General features: G+C 52.6%; 2 protein-coding genes across 3 annotated transcripts in view; both read left to right on the plus strand.

Annotated features, from left to right (window-relative positions):
• Positions 1-25,589, plus strand: part of STRIT1 (small transmembrane regulator of ion transport 1) — a 221,839-nt gene that overhangs the window by 163,562 nt on the left and 32,688 nt on the right. The window lies entirely within an intron of this gene.
• GPR149 (G protein-coupled receptor 149) lies at positions 476-22,117 on the plus strand. Its single transcript, XM_068145677.1, has 5 exons — positions 476-501; positions 2,051-3,059; positions 3,999-4,191; positions 5,396-5,793; positions 21,451-22,117. The coding sequence occupies exons 1-5, from the start codon at positions 476-478 to the stop codon at positions 22,021-22,023; spliced, it is 2,199 nt and encodes a 732-aa protein (XP_068001778.1). The 3' UTR covers positions 22,024-22,117.

Consider the following 25,589-nt stretch of genomic DNA (forward strand, 5'->3'; position numbering starts at 1 on the left):
GCTCCATCCCCCCCAGTCCTATCACTCCCTGACACCCTCAAAAGTACTTCCCCAGCTTTCCTGGAGCCCCCTGCAGATCCTGGAAGGCCACAATGAGGTCTCCTGGGAGCCTTCTCCTCTCCAGACTGCACAACCCCAACTCCCTCAGTCTGTCCTCACAGCAGAGCAGCTCCAGCCCTCTGCTCATCCTCGTAGCCCTTCTCTGGACACCTTCCAGCACCTCCAGATCCTTCCTGTAATAGAGGCTCCAGAGCTGGACACGATGCTCCAGCTGTGGTCTTAGCAGAGTGGAGTAGAGGGGGAGAATCACCTGCTTCAATCTGTTCCCATTGCCTCTCCTGTTTGGGGCTTCAGCACTTCTGACAATCACTGCTCCCTGGCAGGAGGGAAACCACCCAAGCAGTTCAGCTGTTGACTTGACACTGCTCACGCATTTCAAACTGGGTGGAACTGAGCAAGGATCAGGTTGTCAGTAATGCGGATTACTAACAGAGTGGATTTGTAATGTTACCCTGACTAGCAGGTGGCTGCAGCAGCTTTTCAGTACTGCCCTTCATCAGAGAACACCTGTCCTGCATCCACATCCTGTGTGTGACCTCAAAAGAGAAGAGAGGCAGAGTCCCCCGAGATTGGCTCCTTTGGTTCCTCCCTTCTGTCTCTCTGCAGCTCCCTGAAGGGTTGAAGCCAGGTGGGGGTTGGTCTTTTCCCCCAGGGAACAAGCCTTAGGACAAGAACCAAGAGCCTCAAGTTGCACCAGGTTTAGGTTGGACATGGGGAACAATTGCTGCCCTAAAAGGGTTGTTGAGGCCTGGGAGAGGCTGCCCAGGGCAGTGGTGGAGTCCCCATCCCTGGAGGGGTTTCAAAGCTGTGCAGATGTGGTGCTGAGGGCCATGGTTTGGTGGTGACCTGGCAGTGCTGGGGTAAGGCTTGGGCTGGACCTTAAAGGTCTCTTCCAACCAAACTTGTTTCCAACCAAACCCGTTCTGTGATCCTGTGATTGCACTGAGCCTCTCTGTCCATGGAGTGTTGGAAGTGTTGCCAGTTTACCATCTTCTCCAGCACTGCTCCTTCCCGAGAGAGAACCCCCAGGAGGTGCCAGCGTGCCGGCAAGGGGCTGTGCCTGTCCCTGTGCTCAGCCAGAGCAGTCAGCATTTGAGGCAGCTCAGGGCTGAATCGTGCAGGGAACGAAAGTTTGGTAAAGCCACACAGCGAGCTGAGGTCCTACCCGGGCAGGGAGCTCCTGACTGGCACAGCAGTTACCTGTCCCTGGTGAAGGGTTGGCTCTGACTGACCATCCCTGTGCTGTGGGTGCACCTACACAGACACGCGTGCGGCGGGAGCGGGAACACAAAGGCAGAGCAGACCCCTCCCGCCTCGTTCCGCCCTCACAAAAGGCTCCTGCGGCTTTCCCCCGGCTGAGCTGGGAGCACACAAGTGAGAAGGGAGGAAAGCAGCCCCGGCGGGAGCCGCACAGCCTGGAGCAGCCCTGGGCTTTACGGGAGTGACACTGGCGGCTGACATCAGAGCTGAGTGTTTGCATTGGATTCCAGTGTCAGCATCGGAGGAGTGGCTAAGCAGGGACACTGCTTCAATCTTCGATCCAGCTCGGTCTGAGGAGATACTCACTGCCCTGCTCTGCTCCCCTGCTCGCATCTGGCTCCTCCCTCCTGCAGCTCCGAGCAGCGCAGCGTGAATCCAACAGCCTCTCCTTCCTACTATGTTTCTCGCCGAGCTACTAGAGCCTGACCGCTCCTGGTGTCCTGCCTCGGTCCGGCTGAACTCCTGAGTGCCTGGTGGCTGTCAGCGTGAGCGGCGTGGGCTTCCCACCAGAGCCAGCGCCGGCAGGAGGGTGGAGAGCTGCGTTTTGTCGGCACCTTTGAGACTTCATTGTTGCCTGATTTTTTTCGAGAGCATGACTTGTTCTGGTCATCAAGGGAGCTTTCACCTGACCGCTCCTCCCTCAGGCACCGCAGGAGAGAGAGTCTAGGGAGACAAAGAAACTTGTGATGTGGAGCTAACAGTTCTGGTTTCAGCTGGGGAAAACTTGCAGAGTCAGTGAGCAGGCAAAGGGGAAAGAATTGCCAAGGACAATGCCGGCAACGCCTGGGAATTTGTCGCGGAACGGGACGAGCTTCCTTGCTGAAAATCCCAGCAGCATGGACAAGCCTGGCGAGCAGAGAACTTTGAATGTCTTCCTGTTCTGCTTGACTTTGATCATGGCATCCACAGCACTCCTGGGCAGCGTCTATTCCCTCGTTTGCCTGCTGAGAATGCAGACCAGAAGCACGGTGTCCATGATCGTGACCTCGCTGTCCATAGATGACTTGATCAGCATCGTGCCAGTCAGTATTTTCATGCTCACTCAGTGGTCCAGTGATGTCCTCCCCCAGCCTCTCTGCACCACCTCAGCCCTGATATATTTATTCCAGGGCATTTCCAGCAACCTGAAAGGGTCTCTCATAGTTTCTTACAACTTCTACACCATCCACAAATCTGAGAAAAGGAGCTGCAGCGCTTCCAAGCGAGGGGTGAGCATGGTCCAGGCCATCCTTACCATCTGGATTCTCAGTTTGCTGATCTGCATTTTGCCTCTCTGTGGCTGGGGCAGCTACATCCCCACCTCCTGGGGCTGCTTCACCGACTGTGCCAGTTCCTACATCTTGTTTTTATTTATTGTCTACTCGCTGTGCTTCTGCCTCCTCACGGTGCTGTCTGTTCCTCTGACTTACCAGCTCCTCTGCTCGGATGAGCAGCAGCTGCTGCACCTCGATTACCAGGAAATCTCTCGAGGCTGCATCACCCCAGGGACCCCTGCAGGCTGCAGCTCCGCTACCCCGTCTCTGTCACTGCTCGACCCGGTGGAGCAAACGCCGAGGCAGCTCCCAAGCCCATGTCCAGGCTCTGAGGCAGGCTGTAGGCAAGGTGTGGCTGAGAGTGGGGCACTGGAGCCTCACTGCCTGAGGAGCCTGCAGAGCAGGAGCCTCACCGTGGGCTTTGCCCAGAAACGCTTCTCGCTGATTCTTGCCTTGACAAAAGTCATTCTCTGGCTCCCGATGATGGTAAAGTGTCAGCTTGCTTTGCTTCCTGATGGTGTTTGAAAGGGGGGTGGGGGGGTGGGGGTGGGAGTCAGTTGGGGTGCCCTGCATTGGGGCATGAACAGCAGCTGCAGCACTTGTGCCTTGTAGTGCAGCAAAGTTCTGTGCAGCAGGTCTGTGTCACGACATGAGCTGAACTGTCAGCAGCTGTGGCAGAGCCTGACTCAGTAGGATCTTCCTCTGGCAGCACATCACTGGAGTGCAGGGATGGCCAGGTCCACCCTTGCAGCTGTTGAGCACCTGGGGTCTGTGCTTTCTGCCTCTCCTTGTGGCTGGAGTTGTGTTTTTTGCCAGCCTGGTCAAAACAAAAAGAGGAGTTTGTTAGCAAAAAAGGAGCTTTGCTTGCATCTTTGTAAGCTCTGTGGCACTGGGAGGAAAGGAGGGAGTGCTGGCCATGTGCAGGCACCAGTGTCTCTGGGAGGAGGTACACCCATGTGTAATCAGGTAGGAGTCTGCTGAGGAGAGGATGTGGCTCTGGGGCAGCATTGGCCCTGTCCCCGGGGTGGGTGCAGCCCCTGAACTGCTCTTGTGAGGAGAATTACAGAGCATCTGCAGCACAGCCCAGGGCACTGCAGGTTCTCTGCTGTACCCCCTCAGGGGGGCTTCCCATGGGCATCATGCACCGAGCCAGCAGGGTCTTTGAGGTGCTCAGCTTGGGAGGTGCTTGTTGGAGTAATGCTGTGGTGTCTGCATGAAGCTGAAGTGAGGGGGGTCTGAGAAACACAGAACGAGGAGGCTCTGGCAGTGCATTTTCTCCCCTCTGTTAGCAACTAAACTGTGAGGCTGGGCAAAGAAGAATGACCACCTGTGTCTTTTCCTTGTGCCACACTCCTGGGGAGATGTCCTCTTTATTCCTGGAAGTCTCTCATGTGCCTGCAGTGATTTACATTTCAAACCTTTCAGATCCAAATGGTCATCCAGCACATCACAGGCGTCCGAAGCCTCTCCTTCGAGACACTCAGCTTCCTGCTGACTCTGCTGGCTGCCACGGTCACCCCGGTGTTTGTCCTGTCGGAGCACTGGATCCACCTGCCCTGTGGCTGCATCATTAACTGCAGGAGGAATTCCTACGTGGTGTCCTCAGAAGAGCTCAAAAGTAAGTAGTGGAGGTGGCACACAGCAGGAATGTGTCGTGTCATGGAGAGGAGAGGGGGTCACTGACAGTGGCACTGCTTTGTCCCCCTTGAAACTGTCCCTCTGAACCACAGAGGCTTTCTTCAGAGCAATGCCTGGCAGCACAGTTGTGTGAGGCAGCTGGGTGGGGGTCATAGAATCATAGAATCAATAGGGCTGGAAAAGACCTCAGAGATCATCAAGTCCAACACCTCCTGACAACTAAACCATGGCTTCAAGTGCCACATCCAATGTTTTCTGAACACCTCCAGGAATGGTGACTCCACCACCTCCCTGGGCAGAACATCCCAAGGGCCAATCTCTCTTTCTGGGAAGAACTTTCTCCTCACCTCCAGCCTAAACTTCCCCTGGTGCAGCTTGAGACTGTGTCCTCTTGTTCTGGGGCTGGGTACCTGGGAGAAGAGACCAACCCCCACCTGGCTACTACCTCCCTTCAGGGAGTTGGAGAGAGCAAGAAGGTCTCTCCTGAGCCTCCTCTTCTCCAGGCTAAGCAACCCCAGCTCCCTCAGCCTCTCCTCCCAGGGCTGTGCTCCAGACCCCTCCCCAGCCTCGTTGCCCTTCTCTGGACACCTTCAAGTCAAGGATGGTGAGGCACAGAGGCTTGGCTGATTTTCTCCCAGGTCACAGCCAGGTCTTCCTGAAGAGTCTGATGCACTCAGTCCTAGTTTTGCCCTCCTCTCCTGTCCTGGGAAAGATGTGCCTTCCAACAGCTGACTTCTGCTAATCAGCCCCACGAAACCTGCTGAGCATGATTAATGTCATGGGGGAAATGCTGTGCTCAGGGCGAGCAAATGAGAAGAGGAGGAGCTGTGGTTTGTACACAACTCCTCGCCAGGAATCAGAGTGACAGGAGTGAGTGAAGGGCATGCTCCATGGGAGGGGTCTGTGTCTCACGGTGTTCATGCTGAAGAACTCCTACACAAATTTAGAGTAAAATAGAAGAAAGGGGTGGGGGGGGTGGGGGAAATACAGAATCAAGCAGTATAACAGCTTGCTGTGAGGATGCTTCCTTCTCCACAGTTCATTCTTTCTGTGGCTGAAAGACTGTCTGTTTCTAGTAGCAGCTGAATAACTCATCCCATGGTTTAGAATGCCATTTTCAGTGCCTCTCCTCTTCCCTTCTCGGGTTTGACTCTCCATGCCACATTTCTTCCCTCTCTGCTCAGCCAAACGCAGGGCTTTCGAGTTCAACCTCTCCTTCCAGCAAGGCTACGGCATCTACAAGATCTCCCGGGAAAACCACCACCGCCATGGCGATGCTGGATCTGCCTCCCGTCACAACCTCCTGAGCTGCAGCTGCAGCAGCTCCCGGGAAGCCCGGCGAGGGAGCTGCTCCGCGCCCGCTCCCGGCGCCGGGGCGGCGGAGGACAGCTCCCAGGACGGCCAGGCCGCCTTCAGCACCACGGCGCTGGACAGCGGCCCCGCGGCCCTGGAGCCCCCGGAGCGCAGCCAGAGCGGCCGCGGGGAGGGGGCCGAGAGGCGCCTGTCCCATGAGGAGAGCCCCCAGCCCCAGCTCGCCGACTGGGAGTGGTGCAGGAGCAAATCCGAGAGGACCCCGCGGCAGGTAAAGGAGGGGTTTGCCCTTCGTGATAAGTTTTTTTTCCTGGCAGAACAACTCCCTCAGCAGGACAGGAGAGCAGCCTTTTGCTGAGGTTGGAATCACTCCTGCTCCTCCTGGTGCTGTGGTGTCTTTGACCAAAAATCATACCTAGCATTGTGTGTGTTAGCAAAGCCACAACTCCACGACTTCTTCTCTGGAGACTGTCGAGACCCACCTGGATGTGTTCCTGTGTGACCTGCCCTAGGTAATCCTGCTTTGGCAGAGGGGTTAGACCTGACCTCCAGAGGTCCCTTCCAACCCTCAGCATTCTGTGATTTGCAGATCCCTATCCTGCAATCGTTTCTCACTTGTCTTCTTAATCATAGAATCACAGAGTGCTTTGGGTGGGAAGAGACTTTTCAAGCTTGTGTAGTCCAGTCAGCAGGGACATCTTCAGCTAGGGGAGGTTGCTTACAGTCCCAAACAACCTCATCTGGAATGGTTCCAGGGCTGGGGCAATGACCAGCAACCTGGGCCAAGGCTTCACCACATTTCTTCCTTCTCTCTGGTGTGAATCTCCCTCTTTTAGTTCAAACCATCAGCCCTTGCCCTGTCACAACAGGCCCTGCTCAAAGTTCCACCTCCAGCTTTATGACTGACCCCTTTAAGTCCCAAAAGGCCACCAGAACATCTCTCCAGAGGCTTCTTTTCTCTAGGCTGAACCACCCCAACCCTCTCAGCCTGGCCTCACAGCAGAGGCCTTCCAGCCCTTGGTCTATTCCAAGTTCAAGCTCCTTGTTGGCCTGTTCCTTGTCATGCTGATAGAAGCACAGGGTCACTGATTGCTGCTGCTGCTTGGAGAGTTCTGGTTCTGCTATGACAAACATTGTTACTGCCCTGAGGTGATGCAGGAGGCAGGAATTTGGGGCACAATGAAGTCAGAAGCCAAAGGCAGCCTGGCTGGCTGAGCTCTGAGGCTCTGGCTGTGTTCTGTGGGATTCAGCAGACATTTGGTGTTACAGTGGCTGGCAGTGAGGTCAGAGCCCAGATGGAGCCCACAAAACAGGGGGTGCAGAGGGCTTTAGGTTGGGAAGGACCTCTGCAAGTCACTTAATTCAACCTCCTGCTCCAAGCAGGGCTGACTTCCAGCCAGATCAACTTGCTCTCAACCTTTGACATGAGAGGTAAGACATGTGAGATGTATTTTCTCTCTAAAGGAGGGAGCCCCCTCTCCCCCTCACAAACATGAGTTTACCATTTGAGTCAAGTAGGAACTTGTTTGCTGTTTCAAATTTGACTGATCTTCCCTTGCATGAGGAAGCAAATGCTGGCTCTGGTGCAGTGTGCAGTGGGGAACTGCTCTGTGGCCAAAAGGAAATGGTGGCTCAGGCTGATTTTCATCTCCTGCTTCTTGCTGACCCCTTGTGTGCCATGCACAGCTTCACAAAGTCAGTGTATCACTAGGTTCCTCTTCCAGAGGAGGTCTGAAGTTTCAAAATGAAGAAAGGATAAATAAATGCCTTTCCCCACCTCCTGTGGCTGCCCTGTCGCTGTCAGGCTGTGGCTGCCCTGTCACACTGTCAGGCTGTGACTTCCAGCACAGCAGGCACCAACATCTCTTTGTGAAGCAGCTTGCACTGACCACACATGGATGGCTTCATTTGCCCTGGGGTTCTAGATGTCACTTTTGGACCTGCACCTTCCCTGCCTGCATTACAAGGAAGCCTAATCCATCCCTTTCTGACATTTTCCAAGTGATATCCCAGCGTGCAGCTGCCAGGGCAGCAAGGCTCCTGTGGTCTGAAGGTTCAAGGCTGGTGAGCTGCAGATCTGGGCTGTTTGTGACATTCAGCAGGAGCTTCCACAGCTTCACAGTGCTGACATTTGCTTTGCTGCTGGAAAAGGGCAGAGCAGAAAACTCCAGCAAGCATGGTAAAAATAACTGAACTGCATCTCTCAGAGGTGTGCTGGGTGAAAGATCAATTTGGGCCAACCATGAAAGAAGCTGCAAGCCACCTGTTTTAATTGATTCTGTCTGCAAGTCCCCAGGCACCTCAGAAAAGTCACTTCTTCCCTCTCCATTTCTCACCTTTGTTAAAAGAGGCTTTCACAGGATGTTAGGGGTTGGAAGGGACCTCCAGAGACCATCCAGTCCAACCCCCCTGCCAGAGCAGGAGCAGAGAATCCAGCACTGGTCCTTAGCATTTATGCTATTTGTGCTGCTTACACCTAATGTGTCAGTGAAGCAGGCAGCTGTGGAGAAGGTAGCAAACCTTCTGAAGCAATGGATGATTATCCCAGCAGGATAAAGCTCTCTCATCTCCATTGTATTCAGACTATGAGTGTTCCATCACAGAAAGAAATGGAGATGTTCTTAGCAGAGTGCTTCCAGCTTTCCTTTCAGTGAGCAGGACCGAGAGGACAGGAGGAACAGCAGCCACACCTGCTAAGGCTGTCCCTTACATGCTGCATTCCAGTGTGGCAAAGGAGGTGCTCAGCTTGAGGGCCTGAGAAAAACATCATCTTAGGCCTCCTGCTTGTTGAGAAGTGGGCAGTAAGATTGCTGCTCCAATGCAAGGCAAGAGGAGAGGCTGAAGGAGCTGGGGTTGCTTAGCCTGGAGAAGAGGAGGCTCAGGGGAGACCTTCTTGCTCTCTCCAACTCCCTGAAGGGAGGTTGTAGCCAGGTGGGGGTTGGTCTCTTCTCCCAGGCAGCCAGCACCAGTACAAGAGGACACAGTCTCAAGCTGTGCCAGGGGAGGTTTAGGCTGGAGGTGAGGAGAAAGTTCTTCACTGAGAGAGTAATTGGCCCTTGGGATGTGCTGCCCAGGGAAGTGGTGGAGTCCCCATCCCTGGAGGTGTTCAAGAGGGGATTGAATATGGCACTTGGTGCCATGGTTTAGTTGTCATGAGGTCTTGGGTGACAGGTTGGACTCAATTATCTTTGAGGTCTCTTCCACTCTTCCAACCTTAGTGATACTGTTGAGTTCCACACATGTAGAGGGTTGAGTTCCACAGGCAGCTCCTGTACCCTTGCAGTGTGCTGCTGCCAGCTGCCTGGTTAGAGACTGTTTTGACTTTGCTTTCTGGAAGCAGCCCAGCACCAAGGCCACAAAAAGCCAGCAGTGGTTCCTGTTACTTTTTCTGCTGTACAGGCTGGCAGTCTGTTGGGTGGAGTAGGAAGAAATGTCTGAGCAGATGAAGCTGAGCCTGAGGCAGACTTGGAGAGTTTCCCTGTCAGGAGTTCAGTGCTGGGTCTGAAGGGCAGCCAGAGCTGGAGTGGGGATGGGCTGGGGGCTGGCAGAGCCTCTCTGTGCCTTAGGAGAGAGGATATGTACCAGGAGAGGTGCTGGGGGGAGAGGGAAGTTACAGCTGCTCTCTCAGGCTACTGAGTAACTCCATCCATGGAACTCCTCTTGGAAATGCTTTATTCATCCTGTATCAGAGTCCTGGAGAAATGCCACAGCCTCCTTGGCTCGTGTGTGGCCTCTCTTCATGTCCTCTTTTCCTAGCCAGAGCCTGAACGTGGCTCTGCTTTAGGAGTACTGCAAGTGGCAGCACAGTCTCTTCAGCAGAACAAAACCTGCTGGCAGCTGAAGGGGGACATCACAGCATGGCTCCCTGTGACTGAGAAGCAAGTGGAAGGTGCCACATGGCATCAGAAGTGTAAAGCATTATCGAGGACATAACATTTGTTTAACTCTGCATATCACAGGGCTTGGATTGACTCAGCTTCCTCCATGGGAGGAGGTGAAGAGTGTCACCTGTTCCCAAGCTCCTTCCTACCATGGCAGGTCCATTTTGCTCTTTTTTTTTTAGCACTTCCCAGTGAATGTATTCACCTGCAAGCTGTGGGTTTGCCTCTTTTCACACTGGGAAAAGGGAGTGCCAAAAAAAAAAGCCCTAATCAGGCTGCCATCAATCTTGCCTGGCTGCAGAGCCAGCACATGGCAGGGGCTGTGCTGCTGAAAGGAAGGCAGAGGTGGGAATGCTGAGTGCAGTGCAGGGCTGTGTACCAAATTGCTGTGTTTACAGGCAAAATAACAAGTCCTCCCAGGGCTGCATCCCGAGGGCAGGGCCGTGACTGTGTTTTTCCCATTAGCACTAATGGAAGCCAAGAGGCTGAGGCACACGCCGTGGCCTGGAGGTGTGCCCTGTTGTGTTTCTGCCCTACAAAACCAGCCTGTTCCCTTTGCTCCCAGCCCTGCAGCTCGAGCAGCAGCTGCTCACAGGTGGTAGGTGGCTGTGGTTGTCTTGCAGGATGGAATTGCTGGCCTCTGTGTTGGGGCAGGTACAGCTGCAGGCAGAGTCTGGTGTTCTAGTGTATCCAAAGCTCTTAGCTAAAGTGTGAAAGCCCAAACCTGGTCAGCCACCTTGGCAAAAGAAACCAGAGCAGAGCAGCTTTAGATTGGATGGTAGGAACAAGTGCTTTACCATGAGGGTAGTGGAACACTGGAACAGGTTGCCTGGGGAGGTGACTGGGTCCCCATCCCTGGAGATACAGAATACAGAATCAGCCAGGTTGGAAAAGACCTCAGAGATTATCAAGTCCAACCTCTCACCCATCTGATCAACTGGGTGATGAGTTGATCAGATCTGATCAACCCATCCAATCAACTCAACCATGTCACCAAGTGCCTCATCCAGGCTCTTTTTAAACACCTCCAGGGATGGTGACTCCACCACCTCCCTGGGCAGCACACCCCAATGGCCAATCTCTCTTGCTGGGAAGAATTTCTTCCTAACATCCAACCTGAACCTCCCCTGGCACAGCTTGAGACTGTGTCTTCTTGTTCTGGTGCTGGGTGCCTGGGAGAAGAGACCAACCCCCACCTGGCTACAACCTCCCTTCAGGTAGTTGGAGAGAGCAAGAAGGTCTCCCCTGAGCCTCCTCTTCTCCAGGCTAAGCAACCCCAGCTCCCTCAGCCTCTCCTCACAGGGCTGTGCTCCAGACCCTTCCCAGCTTTGTTGCCCTTCTCTGGACACCTTCCAGCAGCTCAATATCTTTCCTAAACTGAGGGGCCCAGAACTGGACACAGGACTCAGGACTGCTGAGCACAGGGCAGAATGACCTCCCTGCTCCTGCTGGCCACACTGCTCCTGATGCAGGCCAGGATGCCCTTGACCTTCTTGGCCCCCTGGGCACACTGCTGGCCCATGTTCAGCCTACTGTCAACCAGTACCCCCAGATATTCAAAGTGAGGCTCCACAGGGCTCTGGGCAGCCTGATCTAGTGGAGGATGTCCCTGCTGACTGCAGAGGGGGTTGGACTGGATGACTTTTGGAGGTCTCTTCCAACCCAGACCATTCTCTGATTCTCTGATTTCAGCTGAAGGGCAGCTGGCCAGCAGTGAGGACTCTGGGGTCTGAAATGCAGCACCTGCAGCTGGATCCTTGTGCATATGACTTTGTCTTGGCTGATTTTGCAGATACCTGATTTGCACAGTGGGATGAAGGTGTAAGGTCCTAGCTCAAGACACAGTCCTGGAGTGGTAGGGCTCTTGGAGAGCTTCTTCACAGGCTGTCCCAGGGGTGAGAGCAGCAGGCTGATAGCAAGCAGGGGTGTGATGCTGGAACAGTGTTAGAAGGTACAGATCTCCTCAGCAAACTGACCTCTTAGCTCAGATAAGAAACTGGGGCTGGCTGAAGAAGCCAGGTCAGAAGCACTAGCACCAGAACAAGAGGACACAGCCTCAAGCTGCACCAGGGGAGGTTCAGACTGGATGTTAGGAAGAAATTCTTCACAGAGAGAGTGATTGCCCATTGGAATGTGCAGCCCAGGGAGGTGGTGGAGTCACCATCATTGGAGGTGTTTAGGAGGAGACTTGATAGGGTGCTTGGTTGCATGGTTTAGTTGATTGGGTGGTGTTGGATGATGAGTTGGATGTGGTGATCTTGAAGGTCTCTTCCAACCTGGTCTGGTCTGGTCTATTCTATTCTATTCTATTCTGTTCTGTTCTGTTCTGTTGCCAGCAACTCAAACTTAATCAGAATGGCAAAGAAAATCCAACCACATTTGAGTGAAGTTGGTCTGTGGTGCTCTGACCCCAGCACCCCAGGTCCAAGCACCCAGCTTTTAGTCAGGTGAATATCCCATTAGGTTTGGGAGGGCTTTGTCCCAGTCTGCATGAAAAACTGCTGGTGTCTGTATGTTTGATGCCAGCAGCCACCTCAGTGCCCCCAGGGAGGGGAACTCTCAGCAGGACTGACAGCAGGAAGGGTGGCACATCCCAGCTGGCCTCACTGCTCACTTTCCTAACGGGATTCAGAGAAACAAGGGATAAGAAGTCTCCAAAGCCTCTTTTTCTTCCCCCTCCTCTGAGCAACAAGTGACACCTGCCTCTTTTAATTTGTGTTGTGAAAGCAGGATTTGTTTCTTCTGCAATTTTCAGGCTTTAAATGAGCAGCAAGAAAGGAAGGGGTGACTTTGATTCAGCTTTTTGAAGAGCAGGGTGCCAGACAAGCTCTGTGATGCCCTTGGTTGGCTGTTGAAGCTGTGCCACCACCTTGGAGTGACAGTAATGGTGTTGTAGCTGGTTGGCTCCTCATCCCCTGCTCTGTGAGTGAGGGTTTCTCCACCAAAGTGATTTCTCAGGAATGAAAGTGGCACCAAAGGAGAAGGAGGCAGTGGGGTTTATTTAATGCCTGTACAGACCAGCTGTAATTGAAAGGGAGAGAAAAATGGCCCTTGTCTATTCCAACTCCTGCACTGCTGCAGCCTTGATGGATCCCTCTAGCAGCTCCTGAAATCCCAGCCCACCTCCCCTGCCTAAAGAGACTGAGTGTAAATGTGTCATCTGTTTTTTTCCCCCTGTACTTGAGTGCCTTCAGGCCACAGAAATCTCCAGGGCTTGCTGTATGTTAGAGACTTGCTGATTATTTCTCCTCCAGCTTGATGCCTCATCTCTGGGTTGCCTCAAGCAAACTCTTTCAAAAGACTCTCTGCACACAACCTATTTATGTGCCCTGTAAAGAGGGGTAGGGGGAGGCTGTGCAAATGATTACACCTGGGAGGAGCCAGCCCTGCCAGTCTGCAGCTGGGAGGTGGTTTAGCCGTGGTCAATACACAGCATCTTTCTCCTTAACAACATAAACACTTCAGTAAACACCAGGCAGAGCAGAAGCTGAGTTACAAATGGACTTGCAGATTGCCTCTGCTTTCCTCAGGCCTACACAGCTGTACCCAGGCAGATTGTGGTGTTCTGCATGGGTTCTTCCTGCAGGGCATGTTCCCTAGGATGGGAAATCAATGTAGCCTCTCAGCATCACCTTCTCACTCTGCTCCAAGGAGCACAAAGTGGTGTGGTCCCTGCAGTGCTCACTGACTCTGCTCACAGTCAAACTGCTGCTGGCACTTGCTTCAATTATGTGACCAGGAGCAATACTGAGAGCAGAAGCCTTCCCCAGGAGGGCAAGGATGAATATAGGGGAGCTCCTAGAGTGCTCCTTTCCTGCTGGCACCCCCATGTGAGGCAGCTGGCTCCCTGTGGCTGCCGCTTCTTCAGTCAGGTTCAGATCTGTCACTTAAAAAGGTTTGTCTGAGTGCTTGCTGGATACCAGCACCCACGGAAGTGGGGAGAAGAAAGCAAAAGCTGGGCTGTGGAGAAGTGAGGAGGATAAGGAAGGTTTGTGGAGCTGGCCACAGACACTGTCAGAGACTCTCACAGAGGCAGTCCTGCAAAGAGCTGCCACTGCTTGGTATCAAAGCCCCTTTCCTGAGCGACCAGACATTGGCACAAGCAAGTTCAATATCACACTGCCCATGACACCAGGAGTGCACTGAGCTTGTGGCACCAGCTCTGCTCTCCAAAAGACTACATGTAACAAATCTGAGACAGCAAAGCTTTGCATGAGAATACAGTGATTGTAATGATTTCAGCATACATAGGTGCAGAGACTTCTGGAAGGCAGCAGTGAATACAGACAGCAAAGTGAAGCTCGTGGCAGGTGATGCCTGTCAAGCCTCGCAGTAAGGACAAGCCTCACAGTAAGGGCAGCCCTGGACCCATCTGAGTGACCTGAGAGCCTTGTGAGCTGCTGTCCCACAGTGCAGGGGTCACTGAAGGGGCCAGAGGCTTATTTGTGGAATATCAAAGGGCTTTCTGTGGCACCCAGCAACTTCAGCCCCAGACAGCTCAGTACAGCAGCTCTGCTGTCCAGGCACTGCAAATGTTCAAAACCCACCAGGACATTTTCCTGTGTGACCTTCTCTAGGTGAACCTTCTTTGTCAGGGAGCTGGGCTTGATCACCTCCAGAGGTCCCTTCCAAGCCCTCCCATTCTGTGATTTTGTGATTCTTTCCTTGGCTGCTTCTCTTGCACTTCCTCTTGCTCCTTCCCTCCCACTCCAGGTCTGTCCACGTCTGGCAGGCCAATGCCAGACACGAGTTTTCAGGTCATCTGAAGTGAGCCTCTCTATTCTTGTCATACCCTATTAGCTCTGAATTTACTGCAGTCAGCCTCTCAAAGGGCAAATCATAGCAGTAATTAATTTTGCTACAGCTAATTTTTGTTTTCAGGGAAGTGGAAGACTAAAGCCTCTGTTTGAGAAGAGACAGAAGACACATTGTCACTGGAAGGAAACGTCGGGATCCTGACTGGAAACATGCTAAAAATAGACCTTCCCAGCTAGAGCTGTATTCCACCAAAGTAATTAGGGATGCAAACTCATTAGAGCTTTCTTTAGATTGCTGATATTTCTGTTTGGGAAGGCAGCAGAGCCCAGGGGACTGCTGTTGGACTGGAGCACAGCAAAACCTGCTGCCTGTTCTTAGCTCTGCCACCAGGTCGTTCCACAGGCTTTGGAGAAGCACTTTCCGTTCTGGGGCCTCACATCAGAGCTCTCCTACAAGAGACAAGAGCCTGAGCTCTGCTTCTCTGCAGCACAGATGTTGCACCTCTCTTGTTTGTTGCAGGGCATTTGGAAGTTTGGAATTGTGAGAGCCTCTCACTGCAAGCAAGGTGCTGGAATGTGTCCAGAGAAGGGCATCAAAGCTGGGGAAGGGTCTGGAGAACAGGGCTGGGGAGGAGCAGCTGAGGAAACTGGGGGTGTTTAGTCTGGAGAAGAGGAGGCTGAGGGAGACCTCATTGCTCTCTACAACTCCCTGAAACGTTGCAGTGAGATAGGACTTGGTGTCTTCTCCCTAGTCTCAGGTGATAGAAGGAGAGGCAATGGCCTGAAATTGTGCCAGGGGAGGGTTAGGTTGGAGATGAGGAGAAATTTCTTTGCTGCCAGAGTGGTCAGGGACTGGCACAGGCTGCCCAGAGAGGTGGTGGAGTCCCCATCCCTGGAGGTGCTCAAGAAACCTGTGGCCATGGCACCTGGGGACAGAGTTTGATGGCCACAGTGGTGTTAGGCTGATGGTTGGGTTCAGTGAGAGGTCTTTTCCAACCTGAACAATTCTGTGATTATCTTTTGCTCAGGTCTGTTGCCCAGACATAGGCATCTGGAACCAGGTGAGATGCCTTGGGGTGCCCCATGCAGCCTCCAGCCAGTGCTCCAGGATGTCTCCCATTAGCCCTCTGCTATCTTTGGAAGTTTTTTGAGGATAGAAGAGGAGGCTCAGGGGAGACCTTCTTGCTCTCTCCAACTCCCTGAAGGGAGGTTGTAGCCAGGTGGGGGTTGGTTTCTTCTCCCAGGCAAGCAGCACCAGAACAAGAGGACACAGTCTCAAGCTGTGCCAGGGGAGGTTTAGGCTGAAGGTGAGGAGAAGGTTCTTCACAGAGAGAGTTGTTAGCCATTGGGATGTGCTGCCCAGGGAGGTGGTGGAGTCACCATCACTGGAGGTGTTCAAAAGAGGATTGGATGTGGCACTTGGTGCCATGGTCTAGTAGTCATGAGGTCTTGGGTGACAGGTTGGACTTGATGATCTTTGAGGTCTTTTCCAGCCTTATTGATTCTATGATTCTGTGATTCTGTATGCTGAATCCTCTCTGGCACCTCTGATGGCCCCAGACAGCCATCCCTGGCCAGCTAGCTCAGGCTCTCAGTGTGTGTGAGTTCACAGTCAGGGAGGGCAGCTCCTAACATGGGTGCACTCCAAACAAGTTTTCCTTTTCCCCTGGATCATGGTGAAAATTCAGGCTCTTAAGCACCTCCTTTTTTCCCCCAGCTGACTTTTTTTAAACCATTTTAATGACCTTTACCACATTGCAACAGCAATTTCTTGTCCTTCGAATCAGACTGAGCTGTGAGTGAGGTGAGCCACAGCTCAGGTCATGGAGCTGTGAAGAGGTTATCTGTGATTTCAGCTGCTAACAAGCCTGACCTGGCTAAGGAGCTGCTTGTGGAGCAGTCAGCTTTCCTCTCAGGAGATGGAGTATTAATTGATAACTGTGTATGGAGGATGGAGCTGTTTGTGCTTTCTTTTCCCTGCTGCGCAGTCATCTGCTCCCTGAAGCAAAAAATTACCAGGAAATCCTGGGAGCTGCTTATCCAGGCTGGCTGCTGGTCTCTGCAGGTGCTAAGCACTGGAGAACTGGCACCAGGAATTTAAGATCCTTGCTACAGGAGGAACCCAGCTGCACTTCATGTGAAATGCAAAGAAAAATAATCTGCAGAAGGGTTTGATGCACCAAATATTGTTAGCCTGAAAGGATTTCCTGGGCTTCCTTGAGCAGAACAAATTCCTGACCACTTGTGGAACGGAGTTTGGCATCATTTTGGTCAGGGGGCTGAAGCACTTCCCCTATGGGAGGGTGAGGGAGCTGGGCTTATTCAGCCTGGAGAGGAGAAGCCTCTGGGCAGACCTAATAGCAGCCTTCCAGGACCTGAAAGGGGCTACAAGAAGGCTGCAGAGGGACTGTTTGCCAAGGCCTGCAGTGACAGGATGAAGAGCAATGGTTTGAAATGAGAGGAGATTTAGACTGGATATTAGGAACAAGTTCTTTACCTTGACATGCTGGAACACTGCAACAGGTTGCCCAGGGAGGTGGTTGAGGCCCCATCCCTGGAGATATTCAAGGTGAGGCTCTGAGCAAGCTGATGTAGTGTGGGATGTCCCTGCTCACTGGAGGAGCTTGGACTAGTTCACCTTTGGAGGTCCCTTCCAACCCAAACCATTCTTTGATTCTGAGCATCAGCTGTAAATGCCTCAGGAGCAGGGCTCAGAGCTGATTGCAGCTGCACACTCCTGACTTCTGTGTAAGCTCTCAGCTCTGCAAATTGCTCCCCAGCTCCTGCAGACACTCAGGGGAAGCAGGGGCAGTGCTCTGCACCCTTGGGAGGAGGCACTTAGCAGCATGCAGAGAGAGGCTCTGCTTTGGCTAGGGGTGAAATTGGAATTAGGCTCAGCCTAATAGCCCTTCACTCATATTTCACCTACCTATAACTATTTGATGGCAATCCTGAGGGAAAAGGATGTTTTGATTTGGTTTCTGCCAGTTTGCAAGGAGCAATAAAATCACAAGTTCTGGAAAAATACCTTCCCCTTCCCCCTCCAAAAAGCCCTTGGGACCAAACCCTGATTTTCCAGGCAAGGAAGGCTGCAGAGTTTCTAGCAATGACCTTGGTAGGATCATTTATAAACTGTAAGGGCTCTTGGTGAGGCCTTTCTCACTGCTTTGAGCATTTCCAAGTGGAAACCTTTCTGCCCAGCTCCCATGGGCCTGGTTATGCTCTCTGCAGGGGATGAAGCTTCCCTAATATCTCTCTACCAGTGAATAAGCCCAGGCTGGATGAGGCTCTGGCCAGCCTGATCTAGTGTGGGGTGGCCCTGCCCATGGCAGCGGGGTTGGAACTAGCTGATCCTTGTGGTCCCTTCCAACCCTGAATGATACTATGATGAAGTCTGCTCAGGCAGCTGGAACAGGACAGGGGACCCTGGTCTTAAGCTGCAGTGATGAGGAGGAAGGGTTGCCTCATAGCAACAACAGCTGCTTCTGTCTTCTGTGAAATCTGGGAGGTGGATAATCTCATTTACAACAAAAGGATTTGCTGCATCAATTATGCAGAGCTGTCTCTGTTCAGAATGCAGCAGCACTCCTTGAGGAACAAGGACATTTGTGATTTATTTCATTGTAAATCTTTGTCTTTGCCTGTTAAAGAATGCATGTGCTGGGACATGGAGTCCTCCAGTGAGAGCCCTGTCCCAGATTGTGACAGACACCACGGCCTCCAGCCCTTCCAGCAGGAGCTGCACAGGGGATGAGTCCAGCTCTGGAGCCTCTGTGCCAGGAAGGATCTGGAGGTGCTGGAAGGTGTCCAGAGAAGGGCCATGAGGATGAGCAGAGGGCTGGAGCTGCTCTGCTGTGAGGACAGACTGAGGGAGTTGGGGTTGTGCATTCTGGAGAGGAAAAGGCTCCCAGGAGACCTCATTGTGGCCTTCCAGGATCTGAAGGGGGCTCCAAGAAAGCTGGGGAGGGACTTTTGAGGGTGTCAGGGAGGGATAGGACTGGGGGGGATGGAGCACAACTAGAAGTGGGGAGATTCAGTCTGGAAGAAGTTGTTCCCCATGATGGTGGTGAGAGCCTGGCACAGGTTGCCCAGGGAGGTGATGGAAGCCTCCTGCCTGGAGGTGTTTGCAGCCAGGCTGGATGTGGCTGTGAGCAACCTGCTGTAGTGTGAGGTGTCCCTGCCCACGGCAGAGGGGTTGGGACTGGCTGAGCCTTGATGTCCCTTCCAAGCCTGACAATTCTATGATTCTGTGTGCCCTGTAGTGGGACCTGAGGGAAGGAAACATTCCACCAAAAGTCAGACTGAGCAAGGAAGTGCCTGCTCTAAGGGCAGGAACAAACACCCCGGTGCTGGAGATCCTGCTGCATTCCCCAGGGATGAAATGTGTGGACATAGGTTGGACTTGGTGATCTCTGAGGTCTTTTCCAACCTGGTTGATTCTGTGATTCTCTGTGTGGATACCTATTGACCAACTTGGAAATTGCTGTTTCTCTGAGGCAAGCCTGTGGAGGGCAGACCCAGAGGGACAGCTCTGGCTCTGTGCTGGACCGCAGCTCATAGGAAACCCAGCAGGCATTCTGTGGTGACTCATGGAGTGCTTGGGTTTGGGGCATGCCCTGATGTTTGTAATTGAAATATCTGAGCATTTCCAAATTGAAACCTTTCAATACTACCAGTAATTTCACAAAGTTAAGGGCTGGGTCCTGCACTTGGGTCACAACAGCCCCAGGAGTGCTCCAGGCTTGGGCCAGCGTGGCTGGAAATTGCCCAGCAGCAAAGGACCTGGGGGTGCTGGGTGATAGGAGCTGAATATGAGCCAGTGGGTGCCCAGGTCGCCAAGAAGGCCACCAGCATCCTGGCCTGGATCATCAACAGTGTGGCCAGCAGGAGCAGGGAAGTGATTGTGCTCCTTTACTGGGCACTGGTGAGACCACACCTTGAGTACTGGGTTCAGTTTTGGACTCTCGCTCCAAAAAGGACATTGAAGAGCTGGAGGAGGGCCAGAGAAGGGCAACAGAGCTGGGGAAGGGTCTGGAGAACAGGGCTGGGGAGGAGCAGCTGAGGGAGCTGGGGGTGTTCAGCCTGGAGGAGAGGAGGCTGAGGGAGACCTCATTGCTCTCTGCAGATAGAAGGAGGTTGCAGTGAGGTGGGGCTTGGTGTCTTCTCCCTAGTCTCAGGTGATAGAAGGAGAGGAACTGGCCTGAAATTGTGCCAGGGGAGGGTTAGGTTGGAGATGAGGAACAATTTCTTTGCTGCCAGAGTGGTCAGGGACTGGCCCAGGCTGCCCAGGGAGGTGGTGGAGTCCCCATCCCTGGAGGTGTTCAAGAAACCTGTGGCCATGGCACTTGGGGGCATGGTTTGATGGCCATGGTGGGGCTGGGTTGCTGGTTGGACTGAGTGATCTTAGAGGTCTCTCCCAACTGGAACAGTTCTGTGGTTCTGTGAAATCAGTTGTACAAAGGTAACTGCCTGGTGTCTCCATGTGCATGTGCACAGTGAAGAACACATCCTTGTGTGTGCACGCAGAGCAAGTGTCTCTGGGTGGCTGTAAGAACAAGAGCAGCTTTCAATTCACTGTGTTCCAGCAGGTAAGTGTCTGAACTTTCCTTCACCTCGCCTAGGTGAGGGTGAGCAAGGTCTCAGAGAGACAATTCTTCACAGGATCAGAGTGCTTGGTAGCAAGGCTTCCTTGTCCTGTGTGGTTGCCATGGATTCCAAAGTGGAATGGGGTGTGTGAGAGTTAGAAAGGGCTGGGGCCAGCTGGGGGTTGTCTTTGAGAGTGCTACACATCCTGTGTGGCTCCGGTCAGACACACAACCCTGGAGCTGCAGCAACATTTCTGCATTCATTTAGGAGTAATGAGGATTCTGTGTGTATACCAAGCAACACTCAAAGCTGCTGAGCCACAAAAGCTGCAGGATGGCCTTTGGTCGAAGAAACACAGCGGCTTGGTTTGTCCCACAAAGCTCTCTATGCCTGGAGGTGTTCAAGAAAAGACTGGATGAGGCACTTAGTGCCATAGAATCAACCAGGTTGGAAGAGACCTCCGACATCATCCAGTCCAACCTATCACCCAGCCCTATCCAATCAGCTAAATCATGGTGCCAAGTGTCTCATCCAGGCTCTTCCTAAACACCTCCAGGGATGGTGACTCCACCACCTCCCTGGGCAGCACATCCCAATGGCAAATTACTCTCTGTGAAGAATTTCTTCTGAACATCCAGCCTAAACATCCCCTGGCACAGCTTGAGACTGTGTCCTCTTGTTCTGGTGCTGCTTGCCTGGGAGAAGAGACCAACCCCCACCTGGCTACAACCTCCCTTCAGGGAGTTGGAGAGAGCAAGGTGGTCTCCCCTGAGCCTCCTCTTCTCCAGGCTAAGCAACCCCAGCTCCCTCAGCCTCTCCTCACAGGGCTGTGCTCCAGACCCCTCCCCAGCTTTGTTGCCCTTCTCTGGACACCTTCCAGCATCTCAACATCTTTCCTAACCTGAGGAGCCCAGAACTGGACACAGGACTCAAGGTGTGGCCTAACCAGTGCTGAGCACAGGGCAGAATGACCTCCCTGCTCCTGCTGGCCACACTGTTCCTGATGCAGGCCAGGATGCCCTTGGCCTTCTTGGCCACCTGGGCACACTGCTGGCTCCCATTCAGCTGCTGTCAACCAGTTCCCCCAGGTCCCTTTCTGCCTGGCTGCTCTCAGCCACTCTGCCCCCAGCTTGGGGTTGTTGTGGCCAAAGTGTAGAACCCTGCACTTAGCCTTGTTAAATCTCATCCCGTTGGCCTAGTTGATTAGTTAGGGTGAGGTGAAGAGTTGGACTTGATGATCTTGAGGACACAGTCTCAAGCTGTGTCACGGGAAGTTTAGGCTGGATGTTAGGAAGAAATTGTTCCCAGAGAGATTTGCCATTGGGATGTGTTGCCCAGGGAGGTGGTGGAGTCACCATCACTGGAGGTGTTTAGTATTCGGAGTAGGGAGGACACCACTGCATTTAGGAAGAGCCTGGATGAGACACTTGGTGCCATGGTTTAGTTGATCAGATGGTGTTGGGTGATAGGTTGGACTGGATGACCTCAAAGGTCTTTTCCAGCCTGGTGAATTCTGTATTCTGTTCTATACCTTGGAGGTCTCTTCCATCCTGGTTGGTTCTGTGAGTCCTGCAGGTGTTGCCCAGATAGCCTCCAAGCCTTGGCTTTCTGAAGGTGAGGCAGGAAACAAGGGGCTGCAGGTGTCCTCTGGGTTTTGTGTCCCTCCTTGAGCGCATTGGTCACAGCCCTTCCCTCTCTCCGCAGCGGGCAGGCGGCACCTTGGCCATCCCTCTGTGCGCGTTCCAAGGCACCGTGTCCCTCCAGGCGCCCACGGGGAAAACCCTCTCCCTCTCCACCTACGAGGTGAGCACTGAAGGGCACAAGATCGCTCCCACCTCCAAGAAGATCGAGGTCTATCGCTCCAAGAGCGTGGGGCACGAGCCGGACCCGGAGGAGTCTCCCCACACCTTTGCTGACACCAGCGTGAAAATCCACCTGGAGGTGCTTGAGATCTGCGACAACGAGGAGGCCCTGGACACGGTGTCCATCATCAGCAACATCAGCCAGTCCTCCACCCAGGTCAGGTCTCCGTCCTTACGCTACTCACGCAAGGAGAACAGGTTCGTCTCCTGCGACCTGGGGGAGTCTGCCTCCTACTCCCTCTTCATCCCCTCCAGCAACCCCGACAGCGACATCAACATCTCCATCCCTGACACCGTGGAGGCTCACCGGCAGAACAGCCAAAAGCAGCAGGCGGAAGGGGCTGGCTACCAGGAGGAAATCCAAGTGCTGAATAAAGCCTACAGGCAGCGGGAGGAAGATGGCAGCAGCAGCTGAAAGGCCTTTGATCTGAGACATTCAGCCTGCTCTGACAGGCGCTGCTCCTCTTGACTCAAGCTTCCCCAGCCTTCTGCCTCACCTCTGAATTCATTTTGTTTGGGTCCCCTGTGAAACAGAGCAAAACTTTGAATGCTACACGGATGGGGTAGCAAACACCAGAGTGCTTTACAGCTTTGCCTAGTGAATTTCAAGTGATTTCAAGTGATCTGTTTGTTTGAGGAACAGCTGTGCCTGAAAGGAATCCCAAATAAAGTCTTCAAAACCCAGCTTTGGTTGCTTGGTGGCACTGGGTGGTCTGTGGGAGCCTGTGGAAAACAGGGGAGCAGCTCCACTGGTGTGAAGTTACAACAGATTTGGCTGACTTGCAGTTCTGCTCTTACTGATGTGCCAGACTTGAAACGTGGAGCTGGACAAAAAACCCACCCAAATGTAGCCCAAGCTCATTTAGTTGACTAGGCAGAGGATTAAGAGATGTGTTGAGTGGTTTGATTTGCTGCTGCTCCATGCACCACTCACAGTCACGCCTGGAGTATGGGTGGTGAAACGTAAGCATGCACAGTCTGTAAGCACAGCAATTGAGAAGCTCCTGAGTGTGACATTTCTGTGATCAAATGTGACAAATGTTTGTTCATTTGATGCCAGTCACTCTGAAGAGTCCCTCCCCACCTCCCCTTTTTCTTTCCCTCCATGACCTTTTAACCAGTTAAGAAGTTTGCCAACCTTACAGAATATTTGCAACTCCCGACAGACCTCTATCTCTGTTACAGCACCAGAACAAGAGCACACAGTCTCAAGCTGCACCAGGGGAAGTTTAGGCTGGAGGTGAGGAGAAAGTTCTTCCCAGAACCATTGGAATGTGCTGCCCAGGGAGGTGGTGGAGTCACCAGCCCTGGGGGTGTGGGTCACCCTGGATGTGGCACTTGGAGCCATGGTTTAGTTGTCAGGAGGTGTTAGGGAGTAGGTAATAGGTTGGACTTGATGATCTCTGAGGTCTTTTCCAACCTGGCTGATTCTATGATTTGAAGTGTTAGAAGAGCTATGACATCAGAATTATGGAATAATTCTTCACCTCATATTGTCCCTAAGCAAGGGACAGTGTTGCAGTATCAGCTTCCTCCCCAAGGCCCATGTGAAGCTGACACTTTCCTCAGCACAACCAGGAGACTGTAGCTTGCAGACAGCGCCAGGAGTCCCCCTGGCTCACAGCAAGAAGGTGGCTGCAGGTTTTTTTCTGTCATAGATAACCTGCTACCACTCCTCTTTGGATGGACCCTCCTGCTTTAGAGCTGAGTCAGGAGCTGGGAGCTAAAAATGGTTTGTGACTCCCTAGGAGATGAGACAGTGGTGGCCAAACTTGGAGGCTGAGCTTAGACATCAACCTCAAGAGAGCGGTCTGCTACCAAAGTTGGCTCCCAGCCTCTATCACCCTCAGGAGTATCTCTCTACTGACATATAAGGAACCTAGAACTGAGTCCAAAGCCACCCTAAAGCCAGTGAATACTCTTAAGTTGTGTCAAATTCAGCCAAGGCAAGGCAGAAGCAGTGGATGGAGTCCTTAAGCCTGACATCAAATATGCTGCATGTGCCTGACCTGCTGGTGCATGCTGAGTGAGAGCTCTTTAATGAGGGTTTGTCATTCACTTCAGTCAAACAGATTTAAACACATACTCAGGACTTCCAGCAGTTTGATTAGGAATTGCACTGCTTTTTCCAGGAACAGACTGCATTTCCAAGTGCTCTGTGTCCCTCCATAAACATTGAGATGTCTGCAGGGACATGCAAGGGAAAGTCAGCACCAGCCTGCTCAGGATTCCTTTGTGTGTTGTGGATAGGGAGGGCAAAAGGGCCAAATGCTGCCCTCAGCACTTGCTCTGGAGGCATGCAAGCCAGCAGACAACTTCCTACAAGGCAAAGGGCAAGAGGCACAAACTGGAACACCAGAAGTTCCATCTAAACACGAGGAAAACCTTCTTTAATGGAAGGGTGACAGAGCCCTGGAGCAGGCTGCTCAGAGAGCTGGTGGAGTCTCCATCTCTGGAGAGGTTCCAAACCTGCCTCAATGTGTTCCTGCGTAACCTTCTCGAGGTGACCCTGCTCCAGAGGTCCCTTCCAACTCCTACCATTCTGTGATTCACCAGCATCCATCGGTCCTGGCCGTGTGGGTGGGACAGTGATGCAGTGCTGGAGCAGCTTAACTCCAAGCCTGCAGGTGGCTGTGCTGGAGGTGGATCACTCTGCAAGTGGTGCTCTCCCTGGGTGCCTTTCCAAGGTGAACCCAAGAGCTCAAAAGATTGCCTCAAAGGCTTAGTTCCACCAAGATGCTGTTACACTGCAGGTCTAACATGGAGCTACAGCAGAAGGAACCAGCAGTGGTAAGTCCATTGAATAATTCTCTATCTCTACACCTGGAGCAGGCACATTCTGCTGCCTCCAGATCTGGCTTTTGTGTCCTGTAGGAGGAACACAAAGGATCTTTTACATGCTCAATCCAGGTAAAGGCAGCAGAGCTGTGATGGAGGGTGCAGTCCATCCCAGCTGCAGCTTGTCCAGGTGTCCTGCTTGCCTGGGAAGAGGTTTGGACTGTGTTAAGACCACCTGCTGATGTGATGATCTCTGATGGGTATCCTTTCTGAGGGTTAACATTTGGAGATGCTTAATGGCTGTGACCCAGAGCTTGCCCTAGCTGCCAGGTGTTGTCTTGCTGCTGTAATAAGGCAGATAGCAGTTAGTGAATCTGTAAAACCAAGAATGCACAAGTGTCTGGGGTGTGTTTTTTCCTCTCTAAATGCCTCACACCATTAAACAATTCAAAGTATCTGAAACCCCAGGTTGTAATTACTGAGTAGATACCAGCTCCTTGCACAGCCCAGCAGGAAACTTGCTGTTTGAGAAGCATGCTCCTGGTTTTGTTTATTCACACAAGTGTTAGGTGTCTTCACTTCTCACTTGGACTTCATTATTTAAACACCTTTTGATAAGAGGTTTTTAAGCAGCATTTTTTTCCCCCCCCACCCCTCTCCTGCTGTTTTTCCCATCTGAAATTTGAATGTGTTCCAGTGACAGCCTCAGGGCAAAGTGTTTGTCAGTGACTCTTTGGAGGGGACTTTAAAGACCCCTCATCTCTGCTCAGACACCAAAGCAAAGGACTGGAAAGCATCCCTCAGAACATGTGCCTTGACTCAGCACCTCAGCTCTCCCCCCTCCTGCTCTCAGGATGTGGCTTGTTGAATAATGCAGAGGACAGCAAAGAAGACACTGGGAAATCATTGGTGAGATGATCTTTGGGAAGAGTCTATCCACTGGGGCAGGGCTTCCCAACACACACTGAGAATAACTTTAACAGACTTACAGGGGAGGGGGGGGGGGGAATATCTATTAATGCAAAGGGTCAGGGCCAGGAATCCCAACTGCCTCAAGTGCTTGTTCTTGTTGACAATAAAAGATACAGCCAGGGGCTGAAATGTGCATTTTCTGTGCTCATCTGGATGGCAGAGCTGCCTTACAGCAGCACATTACTGCAAACACAGTAATTTCAGTAGAAATGATAGATGTTACTTATCTGT

This window comes from Melanerpes formicivorus, unplaced genomic scaffold, assembly GCF_026170545.1.
Source record: "Melanerpes formicivorus ecotype bairdi unplaced genomic scaffold, bMelFor1.0.p_v2 SCAF_12, whole genome shotgun sequence".
In the NCBI taxonomy this organism is placed as follows: domain Eukaryota; kingdom Metazoa; phylum Chordata; class Aves; order Piciformes; family Picidae; genus Melanerpes; species Melanerpes formicivorus.